The sequence below is a fragment of the Muntiacus reevesi genome, chromosome 1 (assembly GCF_963930625.1).
Source record: "Muntiacus reevesi chromosome 1, mMunRee1.1, whole genome shotgun sequence".
Classification (NCBI taxonomy): Eukaryota; Metazoa; Chordata; class Mammalia; order Artiodactyla; family Cervidae; genus Muntiacus; species Muntiacus reevesi.
Window position 1 is genome coordinate 221,770,578 of NC_089249.1, and position 27,374 is coordinate 221,797,951.

At 62.8% G+C, this 27,374-nt stretch overlaps 2 protein-coding genes across 10 annotated transcripts; one reads left to right on the plus strand and one right to left on the minus strand.

Moving 5' to 3' along the window:
- The first annotated feature begins 435 nt into the window (after positions 1-435).
- STK11 (serine/threonine kinase 11) lies at positions 436-17,597 on the plus strand. Of its 6 annotated transcripts, none has more exons than XM_065918474.1 (10): positions 522-1,776; positions 9,168-9,273; positions 9,791-9,936; positions 10,417-10,549; positions 10,633-10,769; positions 11,493-11,620; positions 13,674-13,731; positions 13,914-14,107; positions 16,057-16,275; positions 16,985-17,597. In XM_065918474.1, the coding sequence occupies exons 1-9, from the start codon at positions 1,487-1,489 to the stop codon at positions 16,257-16,259; spliced, it is 1,395 nt and encodes a 464-aa protein (XP_065774546.1). In that variant the 5' UTR covers positions 522-1,486; the 3' UTR covers positions 16,260-16,275; positions 16,985-17,597. The 6 variants fall into 6 exon arrangements, with proteins under 6 accessions (XP_065774547.1, XP_065774549.1, XP_065774546.1 ...); XM_065918472.1 differs by having other exon boundaries at positions 526-1,776; positions 16,977-17,597; XM_065918473.1 differs by having other exon boundaries at positions 527-1,776; positions 17,055-17,597.
- A 330-nt stretch (positions 17,598-17,927) lies between these two features.
- On the minus strand, positions 17,928-27,018 carry CBARP (CACN subunit beta associated regulatory protein). 4 transcript variants are annotated; one of them, XM_065918462.1, is made up of 10 exons: positions 26,633-27,018; positions 24,773-24,875; positions 24,544-24,683; positions 24,310-24,374; positions 23,818-23,962; positions 23,486-23,657; positions 23,070-23,207; positions 22,428-22,638; positions 21,068-21,251; positions 17,928-19,955 (listed from the first exon to the last, which is right to left on the minus strand). In XM_065918462.1, exons 2-10 carry the CDS (start codon positions 24,866-24,868, stop codon positions 18,893-18,895), a joined length of 2,214 nt encoding a protein of 737 aa, XP_065774534.1. In that variant the 5' UTR covers positions 24,869-24,875; positions 26,633-27,018; the 3' UTR covers positions 17,928-18,892. The 4 variants fall into 4 exon arrangements, with proteins under 4 accessions (XP_065774534.1, XP_065774535.1, XP_065774536.1 ...); XM_065918463.1 differs by having other exon boundaries at positions 24,773-25,061; positions 26,633-26,688; XM_065918464.1 differs by lacking the exon at positions 26,633-27,018 and adding an exon at positions 24,992-25,407.
- Positions 27,019-27,374: the final 356 nt, after the last annotated feature.

The following is a 27,374-nucleotide window of genomic DNA, read 5'->3' on the forward strand; positions in this document are numbered from 1 at the left end:
AGCAGGCACCCACCAGCATCTGTGAGCCGCATCCAGGCCAGCCAGGGCTGCGCCCAGACACCCTCCCCCGACTGCCGGTCCGAGGTGCCCCTTGGCCTTTGCGAACTCCGATCCTAGCTAGGTCAACGCCACTGCCTCACCTCCCCGAGCCTGCTTCCCGCCCCCTCCACTTGACGGGCGTATCCGCGGGCCAATGAGCGAGCAGTAACCGCCCCTGGGGCGGGGCCGAACGAGAACCAATCCCCGCTGCATGGCCCGCCCGGGTCCAAATGGCCCAATGGGCGGTGGCGGCAAGGTTCGCTGCTGGGGCGGGGCTGGTCGGCTAGGCCAACGGGCGTGCACGTCGGCGCCGCGAGGGGCGGGCCCGCGGCGGGCGTGCGGCGGAGAGGCGGTGCAGGGCGGGGGAGGAGGTAAACAAGATGGCGGCGGCGTGTCGGGCGCGGAAGGGGGAGGAGGCCCGGGGCGCCCGCGACTGAGGCGGGGCGCGGCGGTAGCGGCGGCGGGCGCCGGCCGGCAGCGCGGCCGCCTTGCATGGGCTGGGCCCCCGCGCCGCCCCGCCTTCTCCACGCGCGCGGCAGCCGCGGCGGGATACGCGCCGCCCGGGCCCCGGCAACCCCGGGAACCCCGGTCCGGGGCCTGCGGCCTGCGCCGCCTCGGCTGCCCGGAGCCCCGCGCGCCCCGCCGTCCGCGACCGACGGCGTTCGGGCGGAGAGCGAGCGCGGGCTGCCGTTTGGGGCGGGGCGCCCGCCGGGCCCGCGCGGTCGCTCGGTGTCCCGGGCCGGTGTGCGGGCGCCCGGGCGGCGGCTGGCTCGGACGAGGCTTGCTCCTTGCAGCCGGCGGGCCCCGGGCAGCCCCGGCGCTGGCGGGAGCCGGCCGAGCTGGACGAAGGTGCCCCGCGCGCTCCGGATACGCACCTGCCGGCGTCTCGGGCGCCCCAGACGGCGGGAGACGCCCCCGAGCTGTGCGCCCTGCCCCCGGCAAAGCTCACCTGCCCAGCTCTGGGAGCCCCAGAGCTGGCCTGCGCGGGGCCCCGGGCGCGCGCCATGGCCCGCTGGTAATGGACGGCGCGGAGAAGACTCGACCCGGTCGCGTCCGTGTTCGTTCGAGGGTCTAAAGTCCCTGGAGGATGACCTAGCACTTCGCGGCCCCACCGGCCTCCGGAGGGCCCCCGTGGACGCGCCTGCCCGCCCCGAAGCTCCGAGGTCGGGCGGCCCCCAAACTTGGGACGCTGCGCACGCCCGGGTGCCCGGGCTCTGGACCAGCCGCGCCTTTTGAACTTACGTTCAGTACAATCGTTTCTTTTCCAAGAGGATTTTTCTTTATTTTTTTTCCTCTCTTATTTTTTTTTCGATTTTGTTGACTTTTAATTTTGGAGAAGGGAATTTTGAGGCGGGGCGGGGGGGAAACAAAAGGAAGAACCGCTCCCCGCGAAGTTCACAAAGGGGATAAGGGACCGCCGGCCGGAGACGTAGGCCTGGAGTTCAGGATGGAGGTGGCGGACCCGCAGCAGCTGGGCATGTTTACAGAGGGCGAGCTGATGTCGGTGGGGATGGACACATTCATCCACCGGATCGACTCCACCGAGGTCATCTACCAGCCGCGCCGCAAGCGGGCCAAGCTCATCGGAAAGTACCTGATGGGGGACCTCCTGGGGGAGGGGTCGTACGGCAAGGTGAAGGAGGTGCTGGACTCGGAGACACTGTGCAGAAGAGCCGTCAAAATCCTCAAGAAGAAGAAGTTGCGAAGGATCCCCAACGGGGAGGCCAACGTGAAGAAGTAAGTGCGGGCTTCCTGGGTGGGGACGCGCGCCGCTGGGCGGCCCCCTCCTTCCCCCTTCCCTCCCTTCCTCTTCCCTTCTCTCGGTTACTTTCTTTCGTCCTCCGTTTCCTTAAGCACCGCGAGTCGACCTGCCAGGGAGAGTCGTGGGCAACTCTTTGGGGGACTTTAGTGAAGTCAGGATCGCTCGTTGCGGCTGGGCGTCCTGGGCTCTCAGCCGCTGCGGGGCGCTCCTCGGAAAGGGGAGTCCCTCTCCCCCTGTGCCCTTTTAGCTGTCCGGAGGGCTCAGGTACCCGGCGGACGCGGCCAGCGTTGGTTTGGCTTCGGAAAACCAAAAGCAGTTGGGTTCGGAAGGGCTCTGCCTGCCGCCAGCAGGTTTCCTCCCAGCGTGAGGCTGTTACTAGGGCTGGGACACACCATTTGTTTACCCTGTTGGAGGGGGACGCTGCGGTTGCCAAAAATAATTGTTTGCACCGGTTTATCAGTCTGCAGGGGGGGAACTTGGCCCTTTCTCACTCGCCTGGGATGTGCCACAGGACACATCCACGACTTGCAGGCTCGGTGGCTCCTGAGACGTGGGGGTCGGCTTGTGTCCCCGCAAACTTTTTACACAGATTTTTTTCAGGCACCTGTCTGGCCACAGGCATCCCTGAGGTGGTGGGAGCCCTGCCTCCGTCCTTTTTGCTGGTTCTGGGAGGGGACACCCCTTCCTTATCTGCTTCCTGGGGATCCCACCCTACCCCAGCCCAGGGCTTTATCTAACGGGCCAGGCGGCAGGACTTGCTGGTGACCTTGGCCAGTCCTGGGAGTGCTGCTCCCTGATCACTCTCACCCCTCCCCCCGGCCCCCCTGCTCTCCGGGCAGTTTGACAGTGAGCGCCCAGCTGCTTCTGTCTTCTGTGGGACACCTGGAGAGCAGGGCAGTGGGGCCAGACCGACTGCGGACCGTGCCCCAGCCATGGACCCCCAGCAAGGGCAGGACCAGCCCAGCCAGTTCTCTGTGCCCATCTGTCACCTGCATGGTGAGGGTTAGGCAGGGGCCACCAGTGTCCTGGACGAGACAGGCCAGGGGACAGTGGGTACCAGTGCCCTCCTGCAGGCTAAGTTAGGCCACACTTCTGATCCAGTCCCTACTCCCTGTTTCTCTGAGTTCACCTTTTCTCCTTAATCCAGAAGTGTGTGGGGGAGAGGTGACCCTCGGGCTACCAGTTGGCCACCACTGCAGGTTGAGGGGCAGTGGGCTTCTGGATGCTGCTGGCAGAAAGGGAACCCCCCCAACACACACACACACATACTCTCCAGGGCTGGTCCTTGTCCTCCTGGCTCCTCTTAGGCCTCATCCCTGAGTCTGTCCCAGGAGTGGGATGCTGGACTCTTCCAGCCTGGACAAGCCCTCCTGGATGGAGTTGGCGCAGATTGTCCTAGTGTCTGCTGCCTTACACTCTGCTGCATCCCATGCTGGGAGGGGCCAGGCTCGTTTCCAGCACCAATTGATGTTTGGTTAGGGCCGTCCCAGCCACTGCTGGCCATCCCGGGGGCTTCAGAGAAAGTGGGGGACCAGGGGCGTGTACCCGGAACATCTGCAGATGCCCCAGCCGAGATGAGGGAGAGGTGTCAGGTGGGTGAGTGCCGAGTTCTTCCAAGTTCTTCCAAAGGCTGACGCACACCTGAGGAAGCCCCTCCCCATCTGCAAATGTACGTGGCCAAGGTCAAGTTAGAGGGCGATCACCACCCAGAGATTCCCTCCTGCTTGGCCACCCGACAGAGGATCGCGGCTCCCAGTTCTGGTTTCCTGAGCCATCAGCTGTGGTCTCAGGAGCTGTGGAAACAATGTCCATTGAAGGAAGCCCTAGGGAGACCGAGCCTGGGGAGGCAGGGTTATTGGCATCCACAGCGGCCTGGGGGTTGCTGTGAGGTGCCACAGCTGCAGGGTCGGGCCCTTTCGTCCTTCTCAGCCCCAGAGATACAGGTCTTGCCCTTTCCGAACACAGCTCTGGCCCCGTGTCGGCCACCTGCGGGCTGGTGCTGGGAGGGCCCGCTGGGTGTGTGCCTTCAGGTTAGAACCCTCACGCCTCCTTCCTGAATGTCGTGAGGGCGAGCCCTGCTCTGAGCATCCTGTTCCCTTGTCCTGAATCCTGATGATACATGCTGGACTGCTCTGTGTGGGCGCTCAAGCAGGGCCCCAAGATCCAGGCTTCTGGGTCAGCCTTGCCGCCAGGCAGCTACAGGGGGGATAAAAGGCTCCTTTGTCTTGGAGAGACTTAATAAACTCAACTCCAGACTCTTCTTATGGAGTGAAGTGTCCGGAACTTTCCAGAAAAGCCTCAGGAGTCCCGCAGCTCCAGTTGGGATTGGACGCATTCCTTAGAAATGCAGTGTGTGACAGAGGAAGTCTCCCCTCCTGTGGCTTCTCCCAGGAGGGCTGCTGTGGTCTGTGCCTATCCCTCTTTGTTCTTTTTTTTACGTGTGTAAGTCACTTAGTCATGTCTGACTCTGTGCGACCTTATGGGCTGTAGCCTGCCAGGCTCCTCTGTTTGTGGGTTTTCTACTGGAGGGTATTGCCATGCCCTTCTCCAGGGGATCTTCCCGACCCAGGGATGGAACCTGGACCCCCTGTGTTGGGAGCTTGGAATCTTAGCCACTGGACTGCCAGGGAAGTCCTGCTAACTTGTTCTTGTTGTAAAATAGGAAGACTCAGAAAAGCATCAAGAAGTGAAAAAGAAAGCAGTCGTCGTTCTTCTGGGCCAGGTGGGCCCAGTTCCCAGGATTTTCACCTGTCACATGGTCCTGTTCTTTGTGGGCTTTTCCATCAGCTGTTGAGAAGCAGGGACAGTCTCCATTCTCCCACCCCACATTCCCTCTGTGAGAGGGCAGCTCAGGGCCTGTGCCTGTTGTGTGCCAGATGCATGTGCTCGGTGAGCTGTGCAGAGCCGGGACTGGCAACTCGGGACCCTGCTAGCCTCCCTCCTCATCAGCATTCCTGGTGCTCCTGCCTTGCGTCCTGGCCCAAGTGCCCAGTGCCAGTCTCCAGGCCAGCAGTGGTGACTGGTAGGTTCTTGGACCTGAGAGTGAGTGGTTGGGATTTTAGCGGAGCCTGGACTTTTCTGGCCCTTGTTCGCATCCCAAGTGGCCTCTGCCAGGTCCTGTCATCTGCTGGTATCCCCACTACTCAGGTATTGGTAAAGTTTCCTCCCTGAGGCCAGCTGGCATCACCAGGGCACGGCTGCTGCTTGAGGCACCCAGGCTCTCATTGCACATCCTGGCTGAGGGGTGACTAGACACAGTGGAGCCCGGGGGCCATAGGGACTCCCCGGGCTGGGGCGTGGGGGACACTGGCCCCTCACCCAGAAGCCTGTTGGAAGTCACAGCTCAGTCGCCCATTATCATGTGTCTACTACACAGCCGGAGGTGGCATGTTCTCTGAACAGCTTTAGTGAGACACGTTTTACATGATGTGAAACTCAGCTGTGAGCAGGTAACTCAGGGTCAGGTACTTTGCTGGAGAGTGCGACCACAACCTACCTCTAGTTCCGGAACAGTCCATGTCCCAAAAAGAAGCCCCATCCCCGTCAGCAGTCACCCCTGCTCCCTCTGGCAGCCCCTGACAGCCAGGAACCCACTCTCTGTGGATCGGCATGTTCTGGATGTTTCCCATCAGTGTAATCACACACTATGTGTTCTGTGTCTCTTCCTCTCATGTTCTCAGGTGCGTCCATTTGGTAGCAACTGTCAGAGCTTCTGGTGCTGTCCATGTTTGTGGGGGGGGGGACATGTGTATCTGACCCCGTCAGTGGATGTGTGGGTCATCCCCTCCTGACGTCCGTATGTGTGTGTGGACATGTGTGTATCCATCCCTATCAGTGGACATGTGGGTCATCTACTCCCAATGCCCATGTGTGTGGACATGTGTATTCATCCCCATCAGTGGACGTATGGGTTGTCCCCTGCTGATGCCCATTAGGAATTGTGCTGCTCAGCAGTTGTGCGAGCACGTGTTTTGTGTTGAACTTCACTTTTCTTGAGTTTCTCTTCATTTTTGTCTCTTGCCCCTTGCCACATGATTGGAAGTATCAGCAGAAGGACCGAGGGGTGAGGGGTCTTGCTCAGTGACCCTCAGCCAGAGCAGCCATCACCCCTTCCTTGCTCTCTGTGGACCCGTCAGCACCTAGAAGGAGTGAGGTGGCAGGTCCTTGGGCCCTGAGGTGGGTGGCCGTGGGGGCAGCTGCACCCCTCTGTGAACTCCAGTGCTTTAGGACCTGGCTCTTTCGTTGCCTTCCCCTTGTGGGCGGTCGGCGAGCCTGCCCCGGGTCCACTCTGCTCCCAGCGCCACAGGCGGGTCTCTGCGATGCCCTCCCTGAGCAGCTGCGACTGGACCGGAAGGCTTGCTTCCTCTCACTTCACTTCCTGCATCCTGGCTGAGCGCCCGGCTTTCCTCTTTCTTTAAATAATGTTTTTCTTTTTCTCTGGCCAGTGGTGCTACTCCTAGGTGACTAGAACATCTCGGCCCCTGCAGTGCATGTTTCAGGGATCCTCCTGCACCCCCTCACCTACTCAGAGTGTGTCTCTGTGCTGTCTCTGCCATGGTTGGTCCTGGCCTTGTGGGTGTGCGGTTCCCTTCTCTTAGAGTTTGACACCGTGGCCCCTTCCCTGGTGTTGTCACCCCTTCCTTGGTGTTGACAGCGGGCTCACTCACTTTCTTGAAAGGCTGTGATCATGTTGTTTGAGGGCCCTTACATAGGCCCTCCCTCCAGAGCTGACTTTACTGGGATGGGGGGTAGTGGTGTCCACTGCCTGGGGGTCCCTCCTGCATTAAACTTTACCTGCAGAGGAGTCTTGCCCCAGTGGCAGTGGTCGGAGGGGGAGGCTCGGCTGGGCGGATGGTCCTGGGACGGGTACTCATGGCACAGAAGGCGAGCCTGGGCTTGTCCACACCTAGGCAGGCCTGGGGCGAACACCACCGCACGCGTGTGGTTGGCAGCCGTATCCGAGTTTGGAGACTGCACACTAGGATTGGCAGCTGCTGCTTGAAGCCTGGCTGTGAGGCCTCCCTCCCCGAGGTGGCCATGTGTTGGCTCAGGTGTCAAGGGCTCCTTGTCTCCACACGTGGGTTTATGTAGTATCTCTTTGGATGGAGAGGGGACGGACAGTCACCTGGGCTGTCCTGTTGCCACAAGAGTCACGGTCTGGGTTGGGCCCTCCTTCGTGTCTCCCCTCCCGTGTCCAGCAGGGAGGCCGATGGGGATGGTCACTTGAGCTGTCTCCATGCCGCAGGAGTTCGGTCTGCACTGGGCCCTATGTCCCATCCCCACCCCAGCCTGTGGGCTCTCTACTGAGCTTGCTGCCACGTGCCGCTTTCCCCTCTGGGCTGCAAATCCCATCCCCGCGGTGGGTGCCCTTGCTGGTCAGTGAGCCCAGCAGGCATCAAACACTGAGGGAGCTGCCCTGGGACTCCTCCCCAGGGCCTTCTCTCCTGGTACCTCTGAAAGGAGCTGCTCTGTACTCTGACCAGGCAGCATGCGGCAGAGACCCCAGAGGCATGGTCACCACTGTCAGGACAAAGGCTTCCATTTGGACGGCGGGGTGTCCACCTCTCTGTCAGATAGAGGGGGTGGAGAACTTATAGGCAGGGGAGGGGCCCTGAGTCACCACAGTTGAGCTCTGGCCCTGGGGAGCCGGCAGCAGGCTGGGAGTCAGAGCTATGAGGTGATGGGGGAAGGAAGCCTGGGAGCACAGGGCCACTGCTGACGAGTGCTGGTGGGCCTGGTGCGTCTGACGGGGCCCCCAGGACAGGATGCCCACGGACCCAGTGCCTGGCCCACAGCAGCCTGGGAAGGCCCGTTGTAGGAGTGAGTGGGACCTATGGGTCCACAGTGGGCCCAAGCTGGGCGGGTTGAGGGAGGACCTGCCAGAGGCAGGGCTGGGGAGTCTGCCCCACCCACCAGGACTCACCACACTGCCTTGTCCCCGGGGACACCTAGAGACCCTGGGAGACATCCTGGTTGTCGTGTCATGATGTAGGGGGACTCCTTGCATCAGAGTCTGCTTCCCACGTACCCACAGAGCCTGCACAGCCAGGGTTAGTGCCCAGGTGGAGCTGCTGTGTGTGTGGTCCCTGCTCACGCTGGACAGCAGGCTAAACGCCCGGTGGTTAGATGGTATGAACGTGGGTCCCAGCCTCTTGAGTCACCTCCCCCCGCTTCAGCTCAGGGGAGCATTTAGATGTGCAGCCTCTTGGCCTGGAGGGGACCCTGGGCAGGGACGGGGCAACCAGTGGGCTTGCAAGAAGCCACTGTAAAGCTGTGTTTCCTTCTGCAAGTGGAGGGGCTCCTGTGCACTGGTTCTGGGGAGTGGGCGCTCTGAGTGCTGGGCCATGATCTACGTGGAAGGAGGACCTACACTATGAGGGCCCAGGATCATGCACTGGTCTGTGAGGATGGGTTGGGTTTTCTGGAATAGGCAACCTTTTCATGAAATGTGGACAGTGGGAGGGGTGGAAGCTGAGTCTCAAGAGAATGGGCCCTCACCTGCCCCGATGTTCCTATGTTTCACTCGGGCTTCCTGGTGAGAATTTTATAAAACCTTTATTGAGGTATCACTCACATACCATGCAGTTTCGTGGCACTTGGTATCTTCTTAGTAATGGTCATCTTTGTGTAGGTCCAGGACATTCCATCACCCCAAAAAGAAGCCCTGTCTCCTCTGTCACCCTATCCCCTCCCCAGCCCCTGATAACCAGGAACCCACTCTCTGTATCTGTGGATCAGCCTGTTCTGGACATTTCCCATCAGTGGAATCACACTCTGCATGTCCTTCTGTGTCTGCTTCTCTCACTGAGCATCGTGTTCTCAGGGCCTGTCTACATGGTAGCAAGTATCAGGGCTTCTCTCCTTTTCAGGGCTGAGGGATGCTCCTGGGTGTGGAGGGACACTGGCATTGTGTCCACCCTTGGGCTCCCATGGATGGTGCTGCCATGAGCACATGTGCATAGGTCGCGTGTTCTCAATCCTCCCAGGCACATACCCTGAGTGGAGGTGCTGGGTCAGTTGGTGACTCTGTTTAGCGTTCTGTGAAGCCTCCTCACAGACCTCCAGCTTTTCCCCCTTCACGCCCACCGGGTCCTGCAGAGAATCTTCAGGAGCTGCGCTGGCAGTGGGGATGGGGGTGGAGAGGGCTGTCTCTGGAGTCCCAGCTCCCACACCGCTCGTGCTGCCCCGTGCACCCTTGCTGTGGTCTCCATGCACCTTCAGTCCAAGTGTTGGATGTCCCTGGTCTTGTTGCTGTGCTGAAACCCTACCGGGCTTTGACAGACCCAGCACCCTCCATGCGGTGCCCTCCACATGATGGGTACAGCCGGGCTGCCGGGACTTGGCTGACCACCCATCCTCTCTCCAGGGAGATCCAGCTGCTGAGGAGGCTGCGGCACAGGAACGTCATCCAGCTAGTGGATGTGCTGTACAACGAGGAAAAGCAGAAGATATATCCTGCAGGGGGTGGGGAGGTGGGCATGTCCCCACGGGTGGGTGGGCATATGGGCAGTCTCCTTGGCCTTCGCCTCTCCTCCTGGGCTGCAACTCCCAGAGCCCAGGTCTAGGGGCCTAGGGTCCTGCTGAGGGGTCTATCCCTGACCCGCTGGATGCAGAATGACTGGGCTCTTCTCCACAAAGAGGTGTGGCTTGGGGGCCTCGACCTGACATTGGCTCCCACCCTTCCTCACTCCCTCCCCTTCCCACCCCTGCAACTCCAGCCTTCTCTTCCCCAAGGCCCACATAGGCCTCTATCCCTCACTCCCCTGGGGGGGGGGGCAAGACTTAAGCTCCTCCTTGGGATGGAACAACCAGGGGCCTTCATACTGGACTGTGCAGGCTAAGCCCAAAGGTGGCGTCCTGAGCTCCACAGGACAGCCCTGGAGGATCCATGGAGGGGTGGGGATCCACTGCAGTGCCCATGATCCCTCCCGGGTGCTCCCACTCACTGCACTGTTGCAGCCCCACCCCCAGCATTTGTCTGTGTCCCAGGGCCCGTCCTGTCCAGAGCAGGGTGCCTGCTCCATGTTTTCCTTAGCACGGCCCACGTACATGGTGATGGAGTACTGCGTGTGTGGCATGCAGGAGATGCTGGACAGTGTGCCCGAGAAGCGCTTCCCTGTGTGCCAGGCCCATGGGTGAGTGAGCTCGAGCACCACCGCTGCCCAAGCCCCTGTAGGTCACTCCGGGCCAGGGCCTTAAAGGACCTGGTCCTATGTTCAGAGAGCTTATTCTGAGCATGAGTGAGATGGAAGTTCAAGTGTGTTTTAAAACTCGGCGCTTTGGCGCCCACTTTGCAACTGTGTAGCCTGGCTGCTGTGCACACCCTGCAGCTGCCCACCGACTCCTCTCTGCACACACACTGCCCCGCATGCCCATTGCCTGAGGCTGTGAGGCCTCCTGGTGTTGGGAGAGCCCCTGACTGGGCCTCACTGCTCCGAGGCCAAGGTTTCCTGGAGAGTCAGCCCCCAGTTGCTTGTAGGACCAGCTGGCCTATGGTAGGAGGGGACAGGGGGTAGGGGCGGTGAGCAGCATGGTTCTTTCCAGGCCAGAGACTGGTGTGACAGCAAAGCCCAGGTGGCTGGCCCTGGGTGGTGGTCACAGAGCTGTGCCCGCAGGTACTTCTGCCAGCTGGTGGACGGCCTGGAGTACCTGCACAGCCAGGGCATCGTGCACAAGGACATCAAGCCCGGCAACCTGCTGCTCACCACTGGTGGCACGCTCAAGATCTCTGACCTGGGTGTGGCTGAGGTGCGTGGGGGGGCCCAGGGCAGACGGGGCATGGGGTCCAGCCCCTGGAGCCACTTCCTAAGGACTACCTGGTGTTGCCACAGGCACTGCACCCGTTTGCTGAGGATGACACGTGCCGGACCAGCCAGGGCTCCCCAGCGTTCCAGCCACCTGAGATCGCCAATGGCCTGGACACCTTTTCTGGCTTCAAGGTGGACATCTGGTCAGCGGGAGTCACGCTGTAAGTGCCCTGGGCCTGGTCCCTTTACCCCAGGGTCCCTCTACCTCACCCACCCCAGCCCCAGGCACTCGGTTCAGACTCCAGGCCTTCACGACCTGCCCCTCCTGGCAGGTCCCCTATGTCTGGGGAGGCCATGGAGTCAGGGTCAGGAACTCCTGTGAGTAGGGGCACACGCACTGGGACCAGCTGTCCTCCTGCCCACCTCGCCTTGTGCTGGTGTCCCCCTGCGCTGATTCCCCCTATGCTGTTGCCCCTGCGTGAGTCACCTATCACTGTTCGGGCAAGACTTTCTGTCCTGACTCCTGGGGTTGAGTTCTTAAAGATAGCACAAGTCACCAATGATGCTTGGCTCCCACCCAGACTGTCTTGCAGGCATCTGTCCCTCCATAAGCCCGACGGTAGCGAGGGGGCCTGTGTTCTTCCACCCAAGGCGAGTTGGCGCTACAGCCCCGTGGGACAGCTGATGGTCTGGGCAAAGAGGCATCCATTTTATTCCACTGAGAGCTCACTGACAGATGTCCCCTGACCCATCCTGTTAAGAGTGCACAGTCCAGTGGCTTTTCGTGTCTTCACAGTGAGCCAACAGCACTGTGTGTTCCACACCATCGTCCTCATGTCCGATCCCTGCAGGGGGTAGGGTGTGTGTAGTGGGGGTGGGGGAGTGTGGCAGAGGCTCCAGGGCCACAGGGCAGGCTCTGACTGGTCTGTCCTTCCGGGCCACAGGTACAACATCACAACAGGCCTGTACCCGTTCGAGGGCGACAACATCTACAAGCTGTTTGAGAACATCGGGAAGGGGGACTATACCATCCCGGGGGACTGTGGGCCCCCGCTCTCAGACCTGCTCAGAGGTGAGGCCCTCGGAGTGGAGGCCAGGCTGCAGGTGTGGGGGCTCCCGAGGGTCTTCCCTAGACCACTGGCCTCTTGAGAGCTGAGCCATCTCCGTGCCACAGCCACAGCTGCCTGCCCCACCCCCCCACATGGGAGGTGGGCACAGCCTAGCCAGGCTTGGAGAGCAGCCCGAGTGGAGCGTGGGAGGGGTCCCTGGCTCTTTTGGGCTCTGCCACCTGCCCTGGGTCTTGGTTCCACCCTGTCCTGATTACCCATTCCTACGGGAAGAAACAGTGAGAGGGTCTCCTGCAGGATCTCTTTCTGCTGCAGTTCCCAGGCTTCTCAGCAGGTGGCATTGTCCCTGCACACAGGGGCCTGGCCCACCATGGCCCCCATAAAGCCACACCAGGATCCTGGGGTTTGGCTGAAGTTAGTGTTTTATGTTTTTGCACACCCCACATGGCTTGTGGGATCCTACTCCCTGACCAGGGATTGAACCCAGGTCCACAGCAGTGAAAGCACCGAATCTTCACCCCTGCACTGGCAGGGAGCTCCCTGGTGAATTTAGTTTTGATGATACAGCACATCCAGGGTATTGCCTGTGTGACTGGTACTGTCCTAGGTCCTCTGCCCACAGTCCCTGGGCCTTGTGTAACTGACCTGACGCGTGGCTTGTGCCAGACACCTAATCCGTGCTTTAGCCTATATGTGGCCTACAGATGAACAAGCAGCTTCACAGTCCTGCGTGGCTCCGGAGCCTCCTGATGACCGAGTCACGCCAGTTCTCTGGTTGTTAGTGAAGGTGAAGTGAAGCTGAGCAGCTGCAGTTCAAGTGCTCTGCAGTGGTGCAACCCAGTCCTGCCCTCCCCATCAGGGCCACCCTGGCAGCCAGGCACTGGGCTCCCCTGCCCTCCCAGGGTCTTGGAGTGTGGAGGTGGCAGCCCCACCAACTCAGACCTGGCCCTCCCTGCCCAAGTGTTCCTTGAAGGCTCATGGTCCAACCCCCACCCCCAGCCTCCCCCAGCTCTAGCAAAGATTGATGTTTCAGACCCTCCTCCCTTCAACGGGGACTGATGGGTTGGAGTTCTCTCAGTTTTAAGCTTGCTTTGCTCCAGTAACACAGATGATGACCTGTTATTGCCTTCACTCCCATACACACTTGAAACAGTCCCAAGTTAGGGAGACTTCTCTGCTGGTTCTGTGGTTACAACTGCAAGTTCCCAATGCAGGGGGCCCTGGCTCAATCTCTGGTCAGGGAACTAGATCTCATGCAGCACCTAAGACACAGCGCAACCAAATAAATAAGAAGCAGCCTCAAGTCTGGCTGACGAGATGGCAGAGGGCATTGGTATCCCTTTCCCTCAGGTCCAGGCAGTGTCCTGTCCTCTCTGCCTGGGCCTGCCTAGAGGTCTTGCATAGCTGGGCGGCGAGCCTCCTGCCCACAGGTCTCTGGAACACCGCCCCAGCCCTGCCCTCGCTCTCCCACAACAGGGCTGTGACCATGACCTTTCCTCTTCTGCACCACTCAGGCTCAGCTCTGAGGGCCAGCATCCCAAAGTTACATTTTCTGAGAACAAAGCCACCTGTGGGGAGTTGGGGGGTGGTGCAGGTAGACAGGGCTTGTGGGCTCCGCACCCCTGCCTGCCACCTCAGGGCAGCCCAGCGAGGCCTACAGGGTTGCCTTGCCTCTTCTGCATGTCCGGTTCCTGGGCAACGGCCTTCACACAGGTTCTAGGGTGTGTCCCTCTGGAGGCCCCTGGTTCTCCTGCTGCCGCCTTGGGGATTTGGGGTTCCGGCAGGGATTGCCGGTCACCGGCTTTGCTGGCTAGAGCCGGGCGGGCACTGCAGGGTCGACCCCTGTGCTTTGTCTTTATGGGACGTGTGGACAGGTTCAGGATCCCTGGGGTGGGCTCTTGTCCTGTGTTCCAGCCTGCTCCGGTCTCCTTCCTGACCTCGCTTTGCAGCGGGGGCGGGGCTCCGCTCACACGCGCCACGCCCTCCGCCCACACCCCTCCCAGGCAGGGGCGGGGCCTCTGCCCGCGCTGACCCCGCCCCCGGCTGGTCTCCTGGCAGGGATGCTGGAGTATGAGCCGGCCAAGCGGTTCTCCATACAGCAGATCCGGCAGCATAGGTGAGTCCCCGGCCCGGCTGGGTGCTGGAGGGGGAGAGCGTGGTGCAGGGGTCTTGCCGGCTCAGTCTCTCCTGTTGGCCCCACCCTTCTCCATCTCTGCACGCCACGTACTTCTCTGTGGGAAATGAGGGTGGGCCCGTGTGGGGAGCCACCCTGGAGACCCTTATGCCCCGCTCTCACAGTTGGTTCCGGAAGAAGCACCCGCCAGCCGAGCAGCCGGTGCCCATCCCGCCCAGCGCGGACTGCAAGGACCGGTGGCGGGGCATGACAGTAGTGCCCTACCTGGAGGACCTGCACGGCTGTGCCGACGACGTGGATGACGAGCTCTTCGACATTGAGGATGACGTCATCTACACTCAGGACTTCACAGTGCCCGGTGAGCCCCGGGCGGGGGGAGGGCCGGAGGCTCTGCCTGAGGGTCCGGTGGCCCTCTCGGCGCCTGTGCCCTGCTGATGCCTGGCCTTCTTCCCCAGGTGGCGAGGAGGCGTCTGAGGCAGGGCTTAGAGAGAGAGGCCCACGGGAGAGCCCGTGCTCAGAACTTTCTGGAGAGGAAGCTGAGGCCAGGGCCTTGGAGGAGCTCCAGTCTGAGCCCAGGCCCTTGTGTAGCACCGCCCCGCACGGCCCGCGCCCTGTGCACCGTGGGCTCTCGCTGACCCTGCCCAGGGTTTGAGGGAGGCCAGGCCACTGCCCCGCCACCGCATCTGCGGTTCTGTGCTGCCCCGGGGCTGGTTCCACTGGCTCCACATAAAGGTCTGCCTGCTTTGTGTGTGCGGTCCTGCTTGCCTCCTTCTGGCTCATCGGCCAGGGCTTAGGTGTTTTCTGTAGAAAGAGCCTGTGTGCAGGGTGGCCTGCGGGCATGGGCCCACCCTCCCAGCACATGTTAGGCCTCTGGTGCCCATGGTGGCTGACTGTAGCTCTTTCCCACTGGGGTCCTGGGGTCAGGTCAGAGACCCTGCCCTGGGAACCTTGGCCACAGCCCAGTCCCAAGTAAGGCCTCCTGGACCTCTGTCCCTGGCAGGATAGGATCAAGGTGTTCTCCTTTGAGAGGCACTGGGGCTCTGGGACAGGTGTCTGGCTGGCTGAGTGTGGACCCTGCCGGATCCCCCAAGCCCCACTGGGCACTGACCACACGCCGTCCCTTCAGGTCTATGCCAGAGGCCTGGGCTACTCTTCCTGGGTGCGGAATGCTTGTCCAAGAGCAGTTCTCTGGGCCCAAGTTAGACCCCTAGCCCAGAAATGTCCCTACTCCAGATAGGGGACAAGCCTGCAGTGAGATCAGGCAGCTGCCTCTTGCCGAACTGCCCTAGGCCAACAGCAGGCTGTGTTAGGGCTGCTTCTGCTCCAGTCCCGTCTCGTGATCTGCTCACCTGGGTCTCCCTGGTCTGTCCCTCTTCCTGCCACCCACCCTGGTTTTGTTTGAGCCAGTGCCCTTGGTGCCTTGAGGGCAAGTGGAGCAGATTGCTTGCCGTCCACCCCCCAGCTGTGGTCGCTGTGCTGGAGGCTGAGCCCTGGTGGTCTGAGTAGCATTGTGGTACTCGGCACCCTGGCAGCCCCCTCCACCATTAGAGCAGGCTCCTGACACCCGCCCACTCTGCCATGCTCTGAGTTCTGACCTGAGTTGCTGCCTGTACACGTGCCTAGGGGGCTTCCGGCAAGGTCCAGAGACCGAGTCAGGCCCCAGACACCGCTGGTGGAAACGCATTCCTGTGTGAGGACCAGACGGGCTCAAGGCAGCTGTGGTGGTTTCCTGGTATCCATGGGAGGAGGGTGTGCTGTGGTCAGCATGGGCTCCTGCACCCCTCCCTCCCCCACTGCTCAGCAGGCATGAAGCAGGGCCCCAGGACCCAGTGAGGGCTGGCACGCCACTGGGAAGGCATGGGGTATGGGAGGTGCCCGAGCCTGCCTCTCTGTTCTTTCGTGCCTGGCATGGAGAGCCAGGGTGGGCTGTTTCGAGAGTGACATCGAGTCTGGACGCCTGGCCCAAGTACAGCCCCTTGTGTTCCACAGGGCCCAGTGGGCTCTGGCCTTCACCCAGGTGAGAGAGCTGAGGCTTGGGCCCCAGGTCTCTGGTCTGCCACCACATTCCCACTCACCTGAGTGCGGAGCCCGGGTCACAGCTGAACGGACAGGTGAACATGGGCTGGGCCTGACTCTGGCCAGTTGGTTTGAAGGCTCACCCTCCCGCTCCCTGGATGAGGCCCTGTGGCAGGACCGGGCAGGTCAGATGGGACAGGTGGTGGGGGGCCTGGGTCTGGGCAGGAATGATGCAGAGCGCGTGTGCTTTAGGATCCCCAGTCAGCACACTCTGGCCCTCTCCCCTTGAAGGTCAGGTCCTGGAAGAGGAGGCTGGGCGGAGCGCACAGAACCGGGTCCTTCCCAAGGCTGTGTGCGTGAATGGCACCGACACCACCCAACTGAACACCAGGTCGAGGGCAGAGCGCCGGGCCAGTGCTGCCTCCAACCCTGCCCGCAAGGCCTGCTCGGCCAGCAGCAAGATCCGCCGGCTGTCGGCCTGCAAACAGCAGTGAGGGTGGCTGCCCGCAGGTAGGATGGGGCCAGGACCAGAGGGGTTGGGGGGGCACATTGTGGATACTACCATCTTGGTTTGTGTCACTGTCCCTGGAGTCTGGGTTGGAGTTGAAGGAAGTCATTTTCTGCATAACACTGGCTACTTGGTGTGGCGCAGGGGCTTGGTGTGTGTGTGTGTGTGTGTGCAGGAGGAAGGCCCCTCAAGCTGACAGCCTGTTTTGCAGACCTGAGGGGCTTGCCTCCTGTCCAACTCAGGCTGCTCCTGGCATTGGAGGAGTTTGGGGGGTGCAGGGGGTTGTGCTCTGACTGAGGTGGTCGTTTCCTCTCCCTGCTCCCTCCTCCCAGCCCTGACCACCCAGTCCACAAAGGGCGTTTTGGGTGGTCCTCACAGGTGCTTGCACCCCCATTGCCATTCAGGATATGAGCAGCGGGGTGGAGGCCTGAGGGTCCAGCCCCTGTCCATCCATGCCCCCTCTCCCCGGGAGCTGCCTCTGAAATGGCCCCCACAGAACTTACCTGCCAGTATCAGAACCGGTCAGGTGGGGTAGAAGCTCTTTGCAGGGAGGCCTGGTTCTGTGGCACAAGGGCCCTGCATAATCCCACCAGACGACCAGAGATTCCTGGGGTGGCCCCTTGAGGCAGTGCAGCTCTCCCTGGCCAGTGGAGGTGTCTGACAGCACTGCGTGACTAGGCCTCTGTTTCCTCATCTTCTGGAGGGATCCAGGGAGAGCGTGCTGCCTGTGACATAGGACCTTGCTTGGCCCAGAAGTGACCTGCCTGTGTCCTGGTCTCAGTCCGTCTCCAGGAGCCCCGGCCAGGTCCTGCTCAGTCTTCCCGTCAACGGCTGGCCTGCTGCCCACCACCCAGGAAGGCTGCCACAGCGCCCTCCGTGCTGACTGCTCCTCTGGAAACCAGAGGGTCCTGGAGGACTGTGGCTGTGCGACAGCAGGGACTGGGATCTGGCCCTCCCTCGGTGGCCGGTGGACACGACCTCCTGCTGACTGCAATCCTGTGCTGAGCCCCTTCCCCCAGCTAGGGGAGGAGGGAGAGGGCCCGATGTGGCCCCATGCCAGCCTTCGCCATGCACTTTACGTTGAGACTACTGGTTCTCGTCCACCCCAACTCCTCTTTTTACTCTGCCACTGGTTAGCACCTCCCACACCTGGTGATATGTTCATATCAACCACAGCCGCAGCGGGATGGGCATGATGCGCAGGCCTGCCGACCCAGATGCATGCCCATGCCCAAGGGAACCAGGCGGCCTCCTTGTGTTTGTTGTTTGGTTGGTTCCTTTTTATTTTTATTTTTTAAAGGAAAAATAAAACAGGTGGATTTGAGCTGTGGTTGTGAGGGATGTTTGGGAACTGTGGGTGGCAGCATGCTGTCAGGGGATCTGAGCCTGAGCCTGGGGTCCTTTGTGGGCCCCACAGTGGAGGGGCTGGCCGGGCTACTTGCTGGAGACCTGGGCCTCCTAGGCATATTTGCTTCTAGCCATGCTGGATCTCTGCTCTCAGAGAGAGCCCGGCCTCCCCAAAGCTCCACAGGCCCCTCTGCTCAGCCCAGGGCTCACAGCTTCACAGCATGGTGGCTAGGGGGGTGCCTCATCCCCTTCTGCCCAAGACATCTGCGCTCTTGGGTCCCCAGAAGCAACCCAGAGCAAGCAAGAGTATGCAGTAAATATTTATAATCAACCAGAAAACAAAACACAAGCTCCATCACTGAATGGTACACAAACTACAGGAAGCTTAGGAGGGAGGGGCGGGGCAGGGCGACTCGGGCCGCTGGCGAGGGCCGCCCCATCTTTTGGCAATAAATAAAGCTTGGGAAACTTGAAACCTTGACCATTTGGGTTTTGTGTCTCAAAGCCTGGTGAGTCCTGGCGGCTCTCTGGACCGAGCGGTTACAGGGCGTGTGGCCCACTCAACATGCGGAGGGCGGGTGTGGGGTGCAGACACGGAAGGAGCGAGGTGGGAGGCGTGTGCAGGGCTGGGGGCGGCGGCAGCGGTTATTGCTCGGGGGTGTGTGGGGGGGGTGCGGACTGCCGCGAGCACTCGCCGCGGTGAGGTAAACGGCTTCGAAGGGTTGGTGGCCGCGGCCTCGAGCTAACCTCCCAGCCAGGGACGGCTCAATCGAGAGATTGAGCTTTGACACCCTGTGGTCCCTGTGCATGTGTCTTGGCGCGAATTGCAGCGCGTGCGCATCGAGCGAATCTCGAGGCTTCATTGGTCTCTGGAAGAGGCGCTGTGCGCATGCGTGTTGCGCAGTTGGCCCGTATCACCCCGCCTGGATGCAAGCCCTGCGCATGCGCTTTCCGTAGCTATGCGCCAGAGACGCGGCACTGTGCGCTTGGCAATCCCCGTCAACACCCCGAGGCCACAGTCTGGGGCCAAGGGAAGTTGAGTGTGGCCCTTGGGACCCCAAGGTGAGAATCCGCCACACTCCCTCTAGTCGACTCTACGAAGTGCCTGGAAGGGACTGTGCGTGCGCACGTTGGGGCGCCTGGGGAACTGCGCTCGTGCTCCAGACCCGCGGTCCCAGCGCAGGCGTGCCGGGACGTCGCACCCCAGGTATGTCCGGCACCGGGGCCCCGCCGGTGCCGAATAAGCTGACGAGGTGGGCGCGGGGCGCAGGCTTAGACCGGGCTGTGGTCAGGGGACGTGGGCGCGGCCGTGGCCAAGGCAGGGGCCATGGCGACCGGCTGAGCCAGCCGCGGCGGAAAGAGCCTGTCGTCGAAGGTGGCCGCCAGCTTGTCCAGCAGCGCACCCGGGGTCCCGGCACACAGGCCAGACCCCGGGCATCCACCACCGGGCTCCTCCTCGATGACGGGGATGGAGGATGTGGCTGGGTCGTCGCCTGCTCTGCCGTCGGGCGGGCAGTCGACACTGTCTCCGCGGCGCAGGGGTGCACGTGCGGGGCGGGGGGCACCAGATTGGGCTGTGGATGGGGTGGGGGGCGCAGCGCGTGCTCCAGGGTCGCTGTGCTGCCGGCCCCGCTGCTGCCACTGTTTGCGTGCATGGGGGTGCGGGTGCGCGCGCGCCCTATGGCGTGCTGTGGCAGACGGGGCGTCGTCGAAGTGCGGGTCGTGGCGTAGAAACTCGTGGAACAGCGCGTCTGTCTTCTCGTCGATGCTGTAGTCGCGGCGCGGGGCACGGCGAGGCCAGGCACGCGGGCTACGGGGACGGACGGGTGTCTCTGGAGCGGAGCTCTCGAAGCTGCAGCCCACGGTGGCCTCACGGCCTGCACTCGTAAAGGAGGAGCGCTTCTCAGGCGCGCTGGGGGGCCCATCATCCCCCGCACCGCGGCCTTCGATGCTGGCATAGCCGCTGTCCATCTGCAACAGCTTGCGCGGTCCGCCCGTCTCTCCATCCACCGGCCGCGGCATGGGTGTGGGTGGCGGCGAGGGCGGCGGAAAGGCAGGTGCGGCGCCCCCGGAGCCCGAGCCCGAGCTGTCGCCACTGCGCACCGAGTCATGGTCGTTGCCGCTGCTGCTGTGGTCTGAGGAGGCAGCCGCGTGCAGCTCGAGCGAGGCACGCAAACTCCAGATATCGCGGTAGATGGTCGGGGCCTGCTCAAGCCCCGCGTCTCGCTCTCCATCTGAGTCTTGTAGCTGTTCAGGCCCCGCGATGATGCCGCGCTCCAGGGGGGACTCAGGGCTCGCTCCTCCTGCGGCGCCCACCTCTTCAGCTGCCTCTAGCCTGCAAACCAGGCCGCAGTCAGGAGGCTGCATTAGGCCCCCTCCTTCCCCCAACCCCGCACCCCCTCCCCCACCCGCCTCCTGACCACCCTGCTTCTCGGTCCAGGAGCATGGGCACAGGTGGGAACCCTCCAGGCTTGGCCGGGCCGTGGAAGATGATGTTTCTGAGTGCTGCCTGTCCACTTTGGCCTGGATGCTCTTGGATTAACCCGGGGCCGTCCTGGCGCCTGCCAGTTCAACCAGGGCCTTACAGGATGAGAGATGGGAGGGAGGTTCAAGAGGGAGGGGATATATGTATAATACGAATATCTATGGCTGACTTATGCCGATGTATGGCAGAAACCAACACGATATTGTAAAGTGATTATCTTTCAATTAAAAATTAATAAAATGTTAAAAGAAAATGTGACCAGGGCATCTGCTGGCAGTGCAGGGGGTTGGCCCCTTGCCCTGAAAGAGTTAAGGCTCTTCTCAGGAGATGCCTTCTTACTAAGAACTTCGTGTACCAAAGGGTTGCTAGGGTTGGATTGGAGCAAGTGGAGTCCAACTGAGCCCGGACACCTGGGTGACCCCCCCCCCAGGGGGCCACCTCAGCTCCCCCACCACAGATTGACAGGGACCCAGGAGGAAGATAGCACATAGAAAGTGTTGATCTCCCCAAACAGGAAGCACCCAGGACTAGGAAGCCTGCCCTGCTCCTGGGGTCCAGTTGTTCATCCTGCTGACAGAGGCCCAGAGTTTCCTGAGAGTTGCTCTTGGGCTGGGGGAGAGGGCAGCACCCCCAGAAGTGGTCACAGCAGTTTCTGAGTAGCAGCTGTCCAGCCCCAGGAGCACCAGCAAGTGGGAGGTACCCTGGGTCCACAGCAGAGACCTTCACGTCCTAGGCTTCAGCAGGAAGCAGTGGGCCCCAGCCATCCCTCTACCCTTACCCATTCTCCCCCACTTCCCTTCTCCGATCCGTGCTGGAGAGATGGCCCCAGTGAGGTAGCCTCCAGGAGACTGTGGAGCCAGAGGGACTCGACCTCCCATCCTCTGGGCCACCTATGGGGGATGGGATGGGATGGGGCAGGGGCCTACAGGTCCACCCCAGCACCTCTATCTACTGAAAAATACCTGCCGAGACTGGGGGACGGGCTGGCGGGGCTGGCCAGAAAGGGGCGGGGGCTTGGGAAGACCATGGTGTCGCCTGCGCTGGCAATATACTGGATGAAGTCCACGTGGGGTGCATCTCCTTCCTCCTGCTCCATGCTCTCGCTGGCCGCCCGCTGCCGCTGAAAGTGGTGTCGCTTGGGGGAGCCTGTGCAAAGGAAAACCGACCACTTGCCTAAGCCCTCCCAGCACCAGGCTCACTGCCCCCATCTGAGCCAGGCCAGCAGACACCAGCCTGGGTCAGGTGAGTCTATCCCGCCCCATGGTGCAGCTGGGAAACCAAGGCACCGAGGACGGGAAGGCCAGGACCAAGAGCCTGGCGGCCAGGGCGGGCATGAATGAAAGTGCCAAGGCAGCAAGCAGGTGTGACCAGAGCAAGGACTTTTCCTGGACATCAGGTAACAGACACGGCCTGGCTGAAGGCCGAAGGTAGGGCCAAGTAAGGGACAGGGAAGGGGGAGAGGTGATGCTCTCTCCTGCCAGCTCCAGATCCTGCCTCACTGGTGGGCCAGGGAGCCCGGGTGGTGGAGCCTCAGGGGTGGGGATGGTAGTAACCCAGCAGACAGGTTCTGCTGCTTCCTGCCTGCATTTGCCTATAATCACCTCTGGAATTCAGGCTCCATCTAGGCTCCCAGTGGGGCAGCAGGACAAGCCCTCCCCTCCCCTTCCCGGCCAGGAGCACTCAACCAGAAATCAGCCGTCCCTCGCCCCATGGCGCAGGAGCCTGGCTCCAACAAGGGGACTCGTGCTGTCCCGGGTCCCCTCACCCTGCCTCTCCTGGCACTGGGACCTGCCACCTCCACCACAGGGCAGTAGGTGCCCTAGCAGCCTCACCCTGCTGAACTCCAGTAAGCAGCCTTGGTCCCAGGAGTTGGTGCCACACCCCACCACCGCCACCCCCCACCTGCATGGCCCTTGGGTTGAGGTTTAGAAGCCCTGTGTCCAGGGCTCCATGAGCAGGGGTCTGCAGCATCAAAGGCCCATCACCTGTGGTTGTAAATGAAGTTTTACTGGCACACAGCCATACTATTGTACATGTCATCTAGGAGTGCTCTCACTAGCACAGCAAACTGACTACAGTGCCAGAAACACGCTGTACGAGGCCTCACTGGAGAAGCTCACTGTTGCCCGCTCCAGCTGGACAAGGCCTGGCTTTACTGGGTCACCCTCCTGACCAGCTTGTGGGCCAGATTTCCACTGGTGAGCAGATGATGCTGGCCAGTCTGGGGTGGGGACGGGGGACCATCCCCCCGCCAACGGTGCAGAGCCGGTTGCTGCTCCACATCTCCCTGGACCTCACTCCCCACCAGGGGCTGCAGCTTACCTCTTGTATCCAGACTGGATGCCCGCTGGCTGGGCTCCAGTTTCCATTTCTTGACCTTGAAGTAGGGGCTGGCCCCGTCCAGGCTAGCATGACGCCTCAGGCGGGTGAAGAACTGCAGGACGGGGCCTGCCCCAGAGCCTGGGCCCACATCCCCAGGCCCTGCTGCGGCCCCCTGCGCACCAGGCTTGGCGCTCCTGGCCCCAGTGTCCAGCTGTGAGAGAAGAGAGATGCTCTGAGACCCGCTGACCCCTCCCTGCTGCCCGAGTGCCTGCCTGGCTTGGGCCACTTGTCACTTCCTTGGAGTGCAGAGGAAGAGCAGCGAGCTGGGGCTGGTGGGGGCCACGCTAAACCACGGGGCTGGGCCTCCCCCCACCCCCCAGACCCTGTCTGAGAGGTTCCCCAGGCACAGGCCAGCTCTGTCCTGCCCAGCCCAGAACAGTACAGGGTAGGGGATGTCCTGTCCCATGGATGGTCCTGACCATGCTCTCTCCTGCTGCTGGACAACCCTGGAGGAGGTGAGCCAGGTGCATGTGTGCCCCGTGTATAAATGGCCCCTCTTCCTCCCGGGGAGGGGACCAGGTAGAGGCCCATAGGCTGACCCATGCTGGAGGAGGGAGCAGAGGACGTGGGGGGAGGCCTCACCGAGCTGCCTTCCCCGGAGTCACTGGAGGCCGAGGGGCTGATCCTGAAGTTGGCAGGGCCCACGGCCGAGTTGTAGGGGTCACCTGGCAGGGCGGAGCTAGGGCCCACGGAGCGGCCGGTGAGGGCCTTCCCCGGGGGCTGTGGGACAGAGCCAGGGGGGAGGAGGAAGCAGTGACAGGTCAAAGAGCACGGGTGGGTGAGGGGGTGTGCTGGACCCCCACCCACTGGACCTGGCCAGGCCCCACTTCCCACGCTGAGGTGAGGGGCACAGCTGGGGGAGGGTGTGGGTGGGCAAGGTGGTACCTGCTGGGTGGGGGTGGGGTGGGGTGGGGTGGGGTGGGGTGGGGTGGGGTGGGGTGGGGTCCCACCCCTGGGGTCCCACCCCTGAGCTCCAGGCCACCTGACACCTGACTCACCTGGAATATGGCAAGGCTGGCCTTGGGGGCAACCGTGGGGTGTGGTGTGGCAGTTGCACTGGCCTCGCCGGAGTCGCACTCATGAATGGTGACGATCTTGAGGGGCGGCAGGTGCAGGTGGGTGAGGCGGGCATTCTTCAGGTGGTGGAAGTCCCCCTCCGTCAGGGTGTACCTGCGCCCAGCGCGCCTGCCCGTCACCTCGGGCGAGCGGGCCCCCCCCACACACCCCAGTGCCCTCTCCAGCCCCACTGTCAGTCTGCCCACCAGGTGCTGGGAAGGGCGGGGGCAGCAAGGCGAGTTCCCAGGTTAGACGCTGCACTGGCCCTCCTTACCGGCGGCCCTTATCCTGCGCCTTCCTACTCTGCTCAAACAGGGCTGCTTCATTGAAGGACACCCGGCGGCCGGTGGAGCTGGTGGACAAGAAGCGCTGGGTCTCGGTGTCCTGACCCTCCGGATCCTCCCCCCTGAACTCAGGGTCTGCGAGGAGAGCCAAGAGAGGGTGGGCCACGAGTGGGCCGGCAGGCAGCTAGGGAGGGGAGTGGTTGGGAAGGGAGCACAGAGGGCCCGGCTAACCACCAGGGGCGGGGCAGGGTGGGAGGGTGGACGGGCACTCGCTCATCCGCTCACACACTCACTCACGCAGCACGCGACTGTGAGCACCTACGCGTGGGCTTAAGGAAACAGAGATGAGTCGGAATCGAGCCGCGCCCAGTCTGGTGGGGGAGACAGACAGACACAGATGGTCAGGTGGCCCAAGGGGGGCAGCCGCGGAGTGGCCAGGTGGGGGCAGACAGGCTGGGACAGGGCCTGGCAGAGCGCCTCACCTTGGACAGGGTGGGCACCGTTGTCCAGGTAGGTGGTGGTGGTCTTCTCTGCTTCCTCTGGGGCTCTGGGGAGCGCGTGAGAGAGCACGGTGGGCCTGAGGACCCAGACTGGCTGCCCTCCCTGGGGCCCCAGCAAGGCTCCTGTCCACAGGCAGCATCCTGAGCTCACTGCACCTGCTCTTAGCGGGGCGCTCACGCTGACCTGTCCCACTTCCCCTGGGGGGGTCTGCGCACCTGTGGAGGCGTCGGTGCACCTCCCAGCAGCGCCTGCAGAGCAGCAGTGCACCCGACAGCACGACGAGGGCACCCCCGACAAAGAGCGCCATCACCACCATCAGGAGCAGATAGTTGTCCAGGACCGGGTCGGGCTCTGCCTGCGGGGTCAGCAGGTCAGGGGTCAGGGCCAGTGGGCATGACCTCTGGCAGCCCTGCCCCACCCCCTCTCCCCCCATCCCTCACTCACTGTGGGGCGATCTGTGGCGTTGTCCCACGTCGTGGTCAGGACAACCGTGGCGGTGGTGGTGGCGGCGGCCGTAGCCATGGTGGCCGTGGGCTGCATGTTGAGGCTAGGAGGAGGGGTGGGGGGCGGAGGCAGGGCCTGCTCAGCTCCAGCTCCCGCGTCCCCCCTCCTGCCTTCCTTCCCGGGAGCGGGAGCAGGGGCCCACACAGGGCGGTGACTCACAGAATGGCGGTGGTGGGGGAGCCCCGAGGCAGCCCCCACCGGCTCGGATCAGACCTTCATGTCCCCACTTCTTTGAAAAAGAGGAGGCGCGTGCGTATCAACAACCAGCTTCCCCAGCCGGTGGGGCCGGCCCGGCAAGGTGGCGTGGGCCGGGAGCCCTGCCCAGGAAAGGGGAAACTGAGACCTGAATCAACTCACTACCGCCAGACCCCAGGGGTCTGGCCTGCCCCATCCGGGGAGCCTCGGCCCCAGGAAACGGCTTCCAAAATAGCGGGGACTCGGACTATCCGCGGGGCTGTCTAGCCAGGGGAGGGGACGGAGAGGCCGAGCCCCAGGACCCCAGGTCACGACTCCAGGAGGTTCAGGACTCACTCCGCCCAGCGCTAGTGGGAGCGACAAGGCCAAAGGAGGCGCATCTGTTCCCAACCCTCAAGAATCTGGTTCCCATGGTGACTGAGCTAGCAGGCCGAGCTGGGGGGGGGGGCGGAGGGAGGCGGGTTGCCAGGGAGCATTGGGGAGGGGAGGGGGCGCGGGGGAGGGAGGCCTCCTACTGGGGCGGCTGGAGCCAGCCCGGGGCAGCAAGATGGCTGCTGCCGCCGCCGCCCGCCGGTGACGGCCGCCCGCGTGCCCCCGCCGCACCCCCTCGCTGCCGGAGCCAGCCGGCTCCACGTCTGCCTGACGCTTGGGGCGCCGAGACAGGAAGGGTCTCAGATCTCAGCAGAGGGACTGCCTGGACGTTGCACCTGACCGCCCTCCCCAACGCGCCCTTCGTGTGGGAAAGACCGGCGGCCGCACTCTGGAATGTCAGGGAACGGAGTCTGGGGCAAGGATGACCAGCAGCTCTGACTGGGCACTGCGCGCGGCCCCTGCCCACAGGAATGGGAGAGACTGTGCACAGGTTCCAGCGCCCCCAATCCATCGGGGTTTTCACCCTACTGGACGCGAGGAGCGGGGAGACCGAGGCCCATTGCAGGGGAGGGGCCTGGCAAAAGCCAGGTGTCCCCGACACTTCGGGTCAGAGGCTGGTCGCGGCTCCCCTGCATCCATGGGGGAGGAGGCCCCTCTATGTAGGTCGGGAAATGAGTTCAGGCTAGAGGGGGAGGTAGCAAAGGCACAGGGACGTTGACAGGAGACCAGGAAAGACAGTAGGAGGCCTAGGGGGAAGGGAGGTGGGCTTCTAGGGGGCAGTCGGGGACGTGAACCTAGGGCGGAGGTTGGCCACAGGGCACCCTTAAGTCCGGCGGGGCCTCGGCTCCGGATCGGGCTCGCCACTGCGCCCACCCCCGCGTCCCCAACCGGCCCCGGAGATGGGGATGGCAAGAAGTGAGATGCAGATAACCGACTTCGGGCAAGTCTCAACCTCGGGCTAAGCCAGGGGGCGGAAATGCCACGACTCTGGCCGAATTTCTCAAGGGGAAACAGGCTGGGAAGGGCGTGGGCGAGGGTCCCTATGCCGGGCGCCGAAGTCCGGGTGCAGAGCGCCGCAGGTTGGCCCCCACGCCGGCCACGGCTCCTCCGCTCGCAGCCTCCGGCCTCGCCGCCTCGCGGGCAAGGGCCGGAGATCTCTAGCCAGAGCTAGCCGTGCGGCCTCGCCCTGCCTCCCGCCCGACCCGGTGCAACCCCAGGCCCGCGCGCGCCTACCTCAGCGCCGGGGTGCGCGGCCCATGGGCGGCGGGCAGGCGGCTGCGCAGCGCTCCCGGCTGGCTCCGGCGCCCGGTAGCCGCGGTAGCGGGAGGAGAATTTATGAATGGAGAGCGCGGCGCGCGGGGGAGGTAGGCGCGAGAGGAGGGGCTGCACACGTGATCGCGTTGGCGGCTAGCCAGCTCCGACCCGCTCGGTACTGCCGGGAGCCGCCCGGTCCCCGGCCGGCCGCCCCCACCGCTCTCGCCACCGCGTCTCGCTTGCTTGCTCCGCGCCGGCCGCCGCCTCTCCTTCCCTTCCGGAGGGGGCGGGAGGCGGAGCCTAAGCTCCCGGGCGCCCCCTCCCCACGCGGAGCCGCTCTCTCCAGAGGCAGCTGAATCTCCGTACCAGGTATACGGCGCACGATTCTTCGACCCTTCCCATGGATCCCAGGGGACGGGGGAACCAAAGGGGTGTTGGTCCTGGGGCGCACGACTCCCCGCAGCCCATTGTCCTGGGGGTGCACAGACTCCCCGTCTATGGCTTTTCCAATTTGGGAGCCTATTGGGTGCACAGCCAGGGAGCTTTGGGGCACGTGCCCATCTTTCTTCCCTTGTGTGGGCTGCACTGTCAGGGTCGCCTTGTTAAGACTAGCAGAGATAATGGAACCCAACCTATTGTGAGTGCCACCAAACAGGACTACCCTGCTGAAACTCCATGTCAAGTCAGCCCCAAAGCTGTTCTTTCTCAGACAACTATGCAT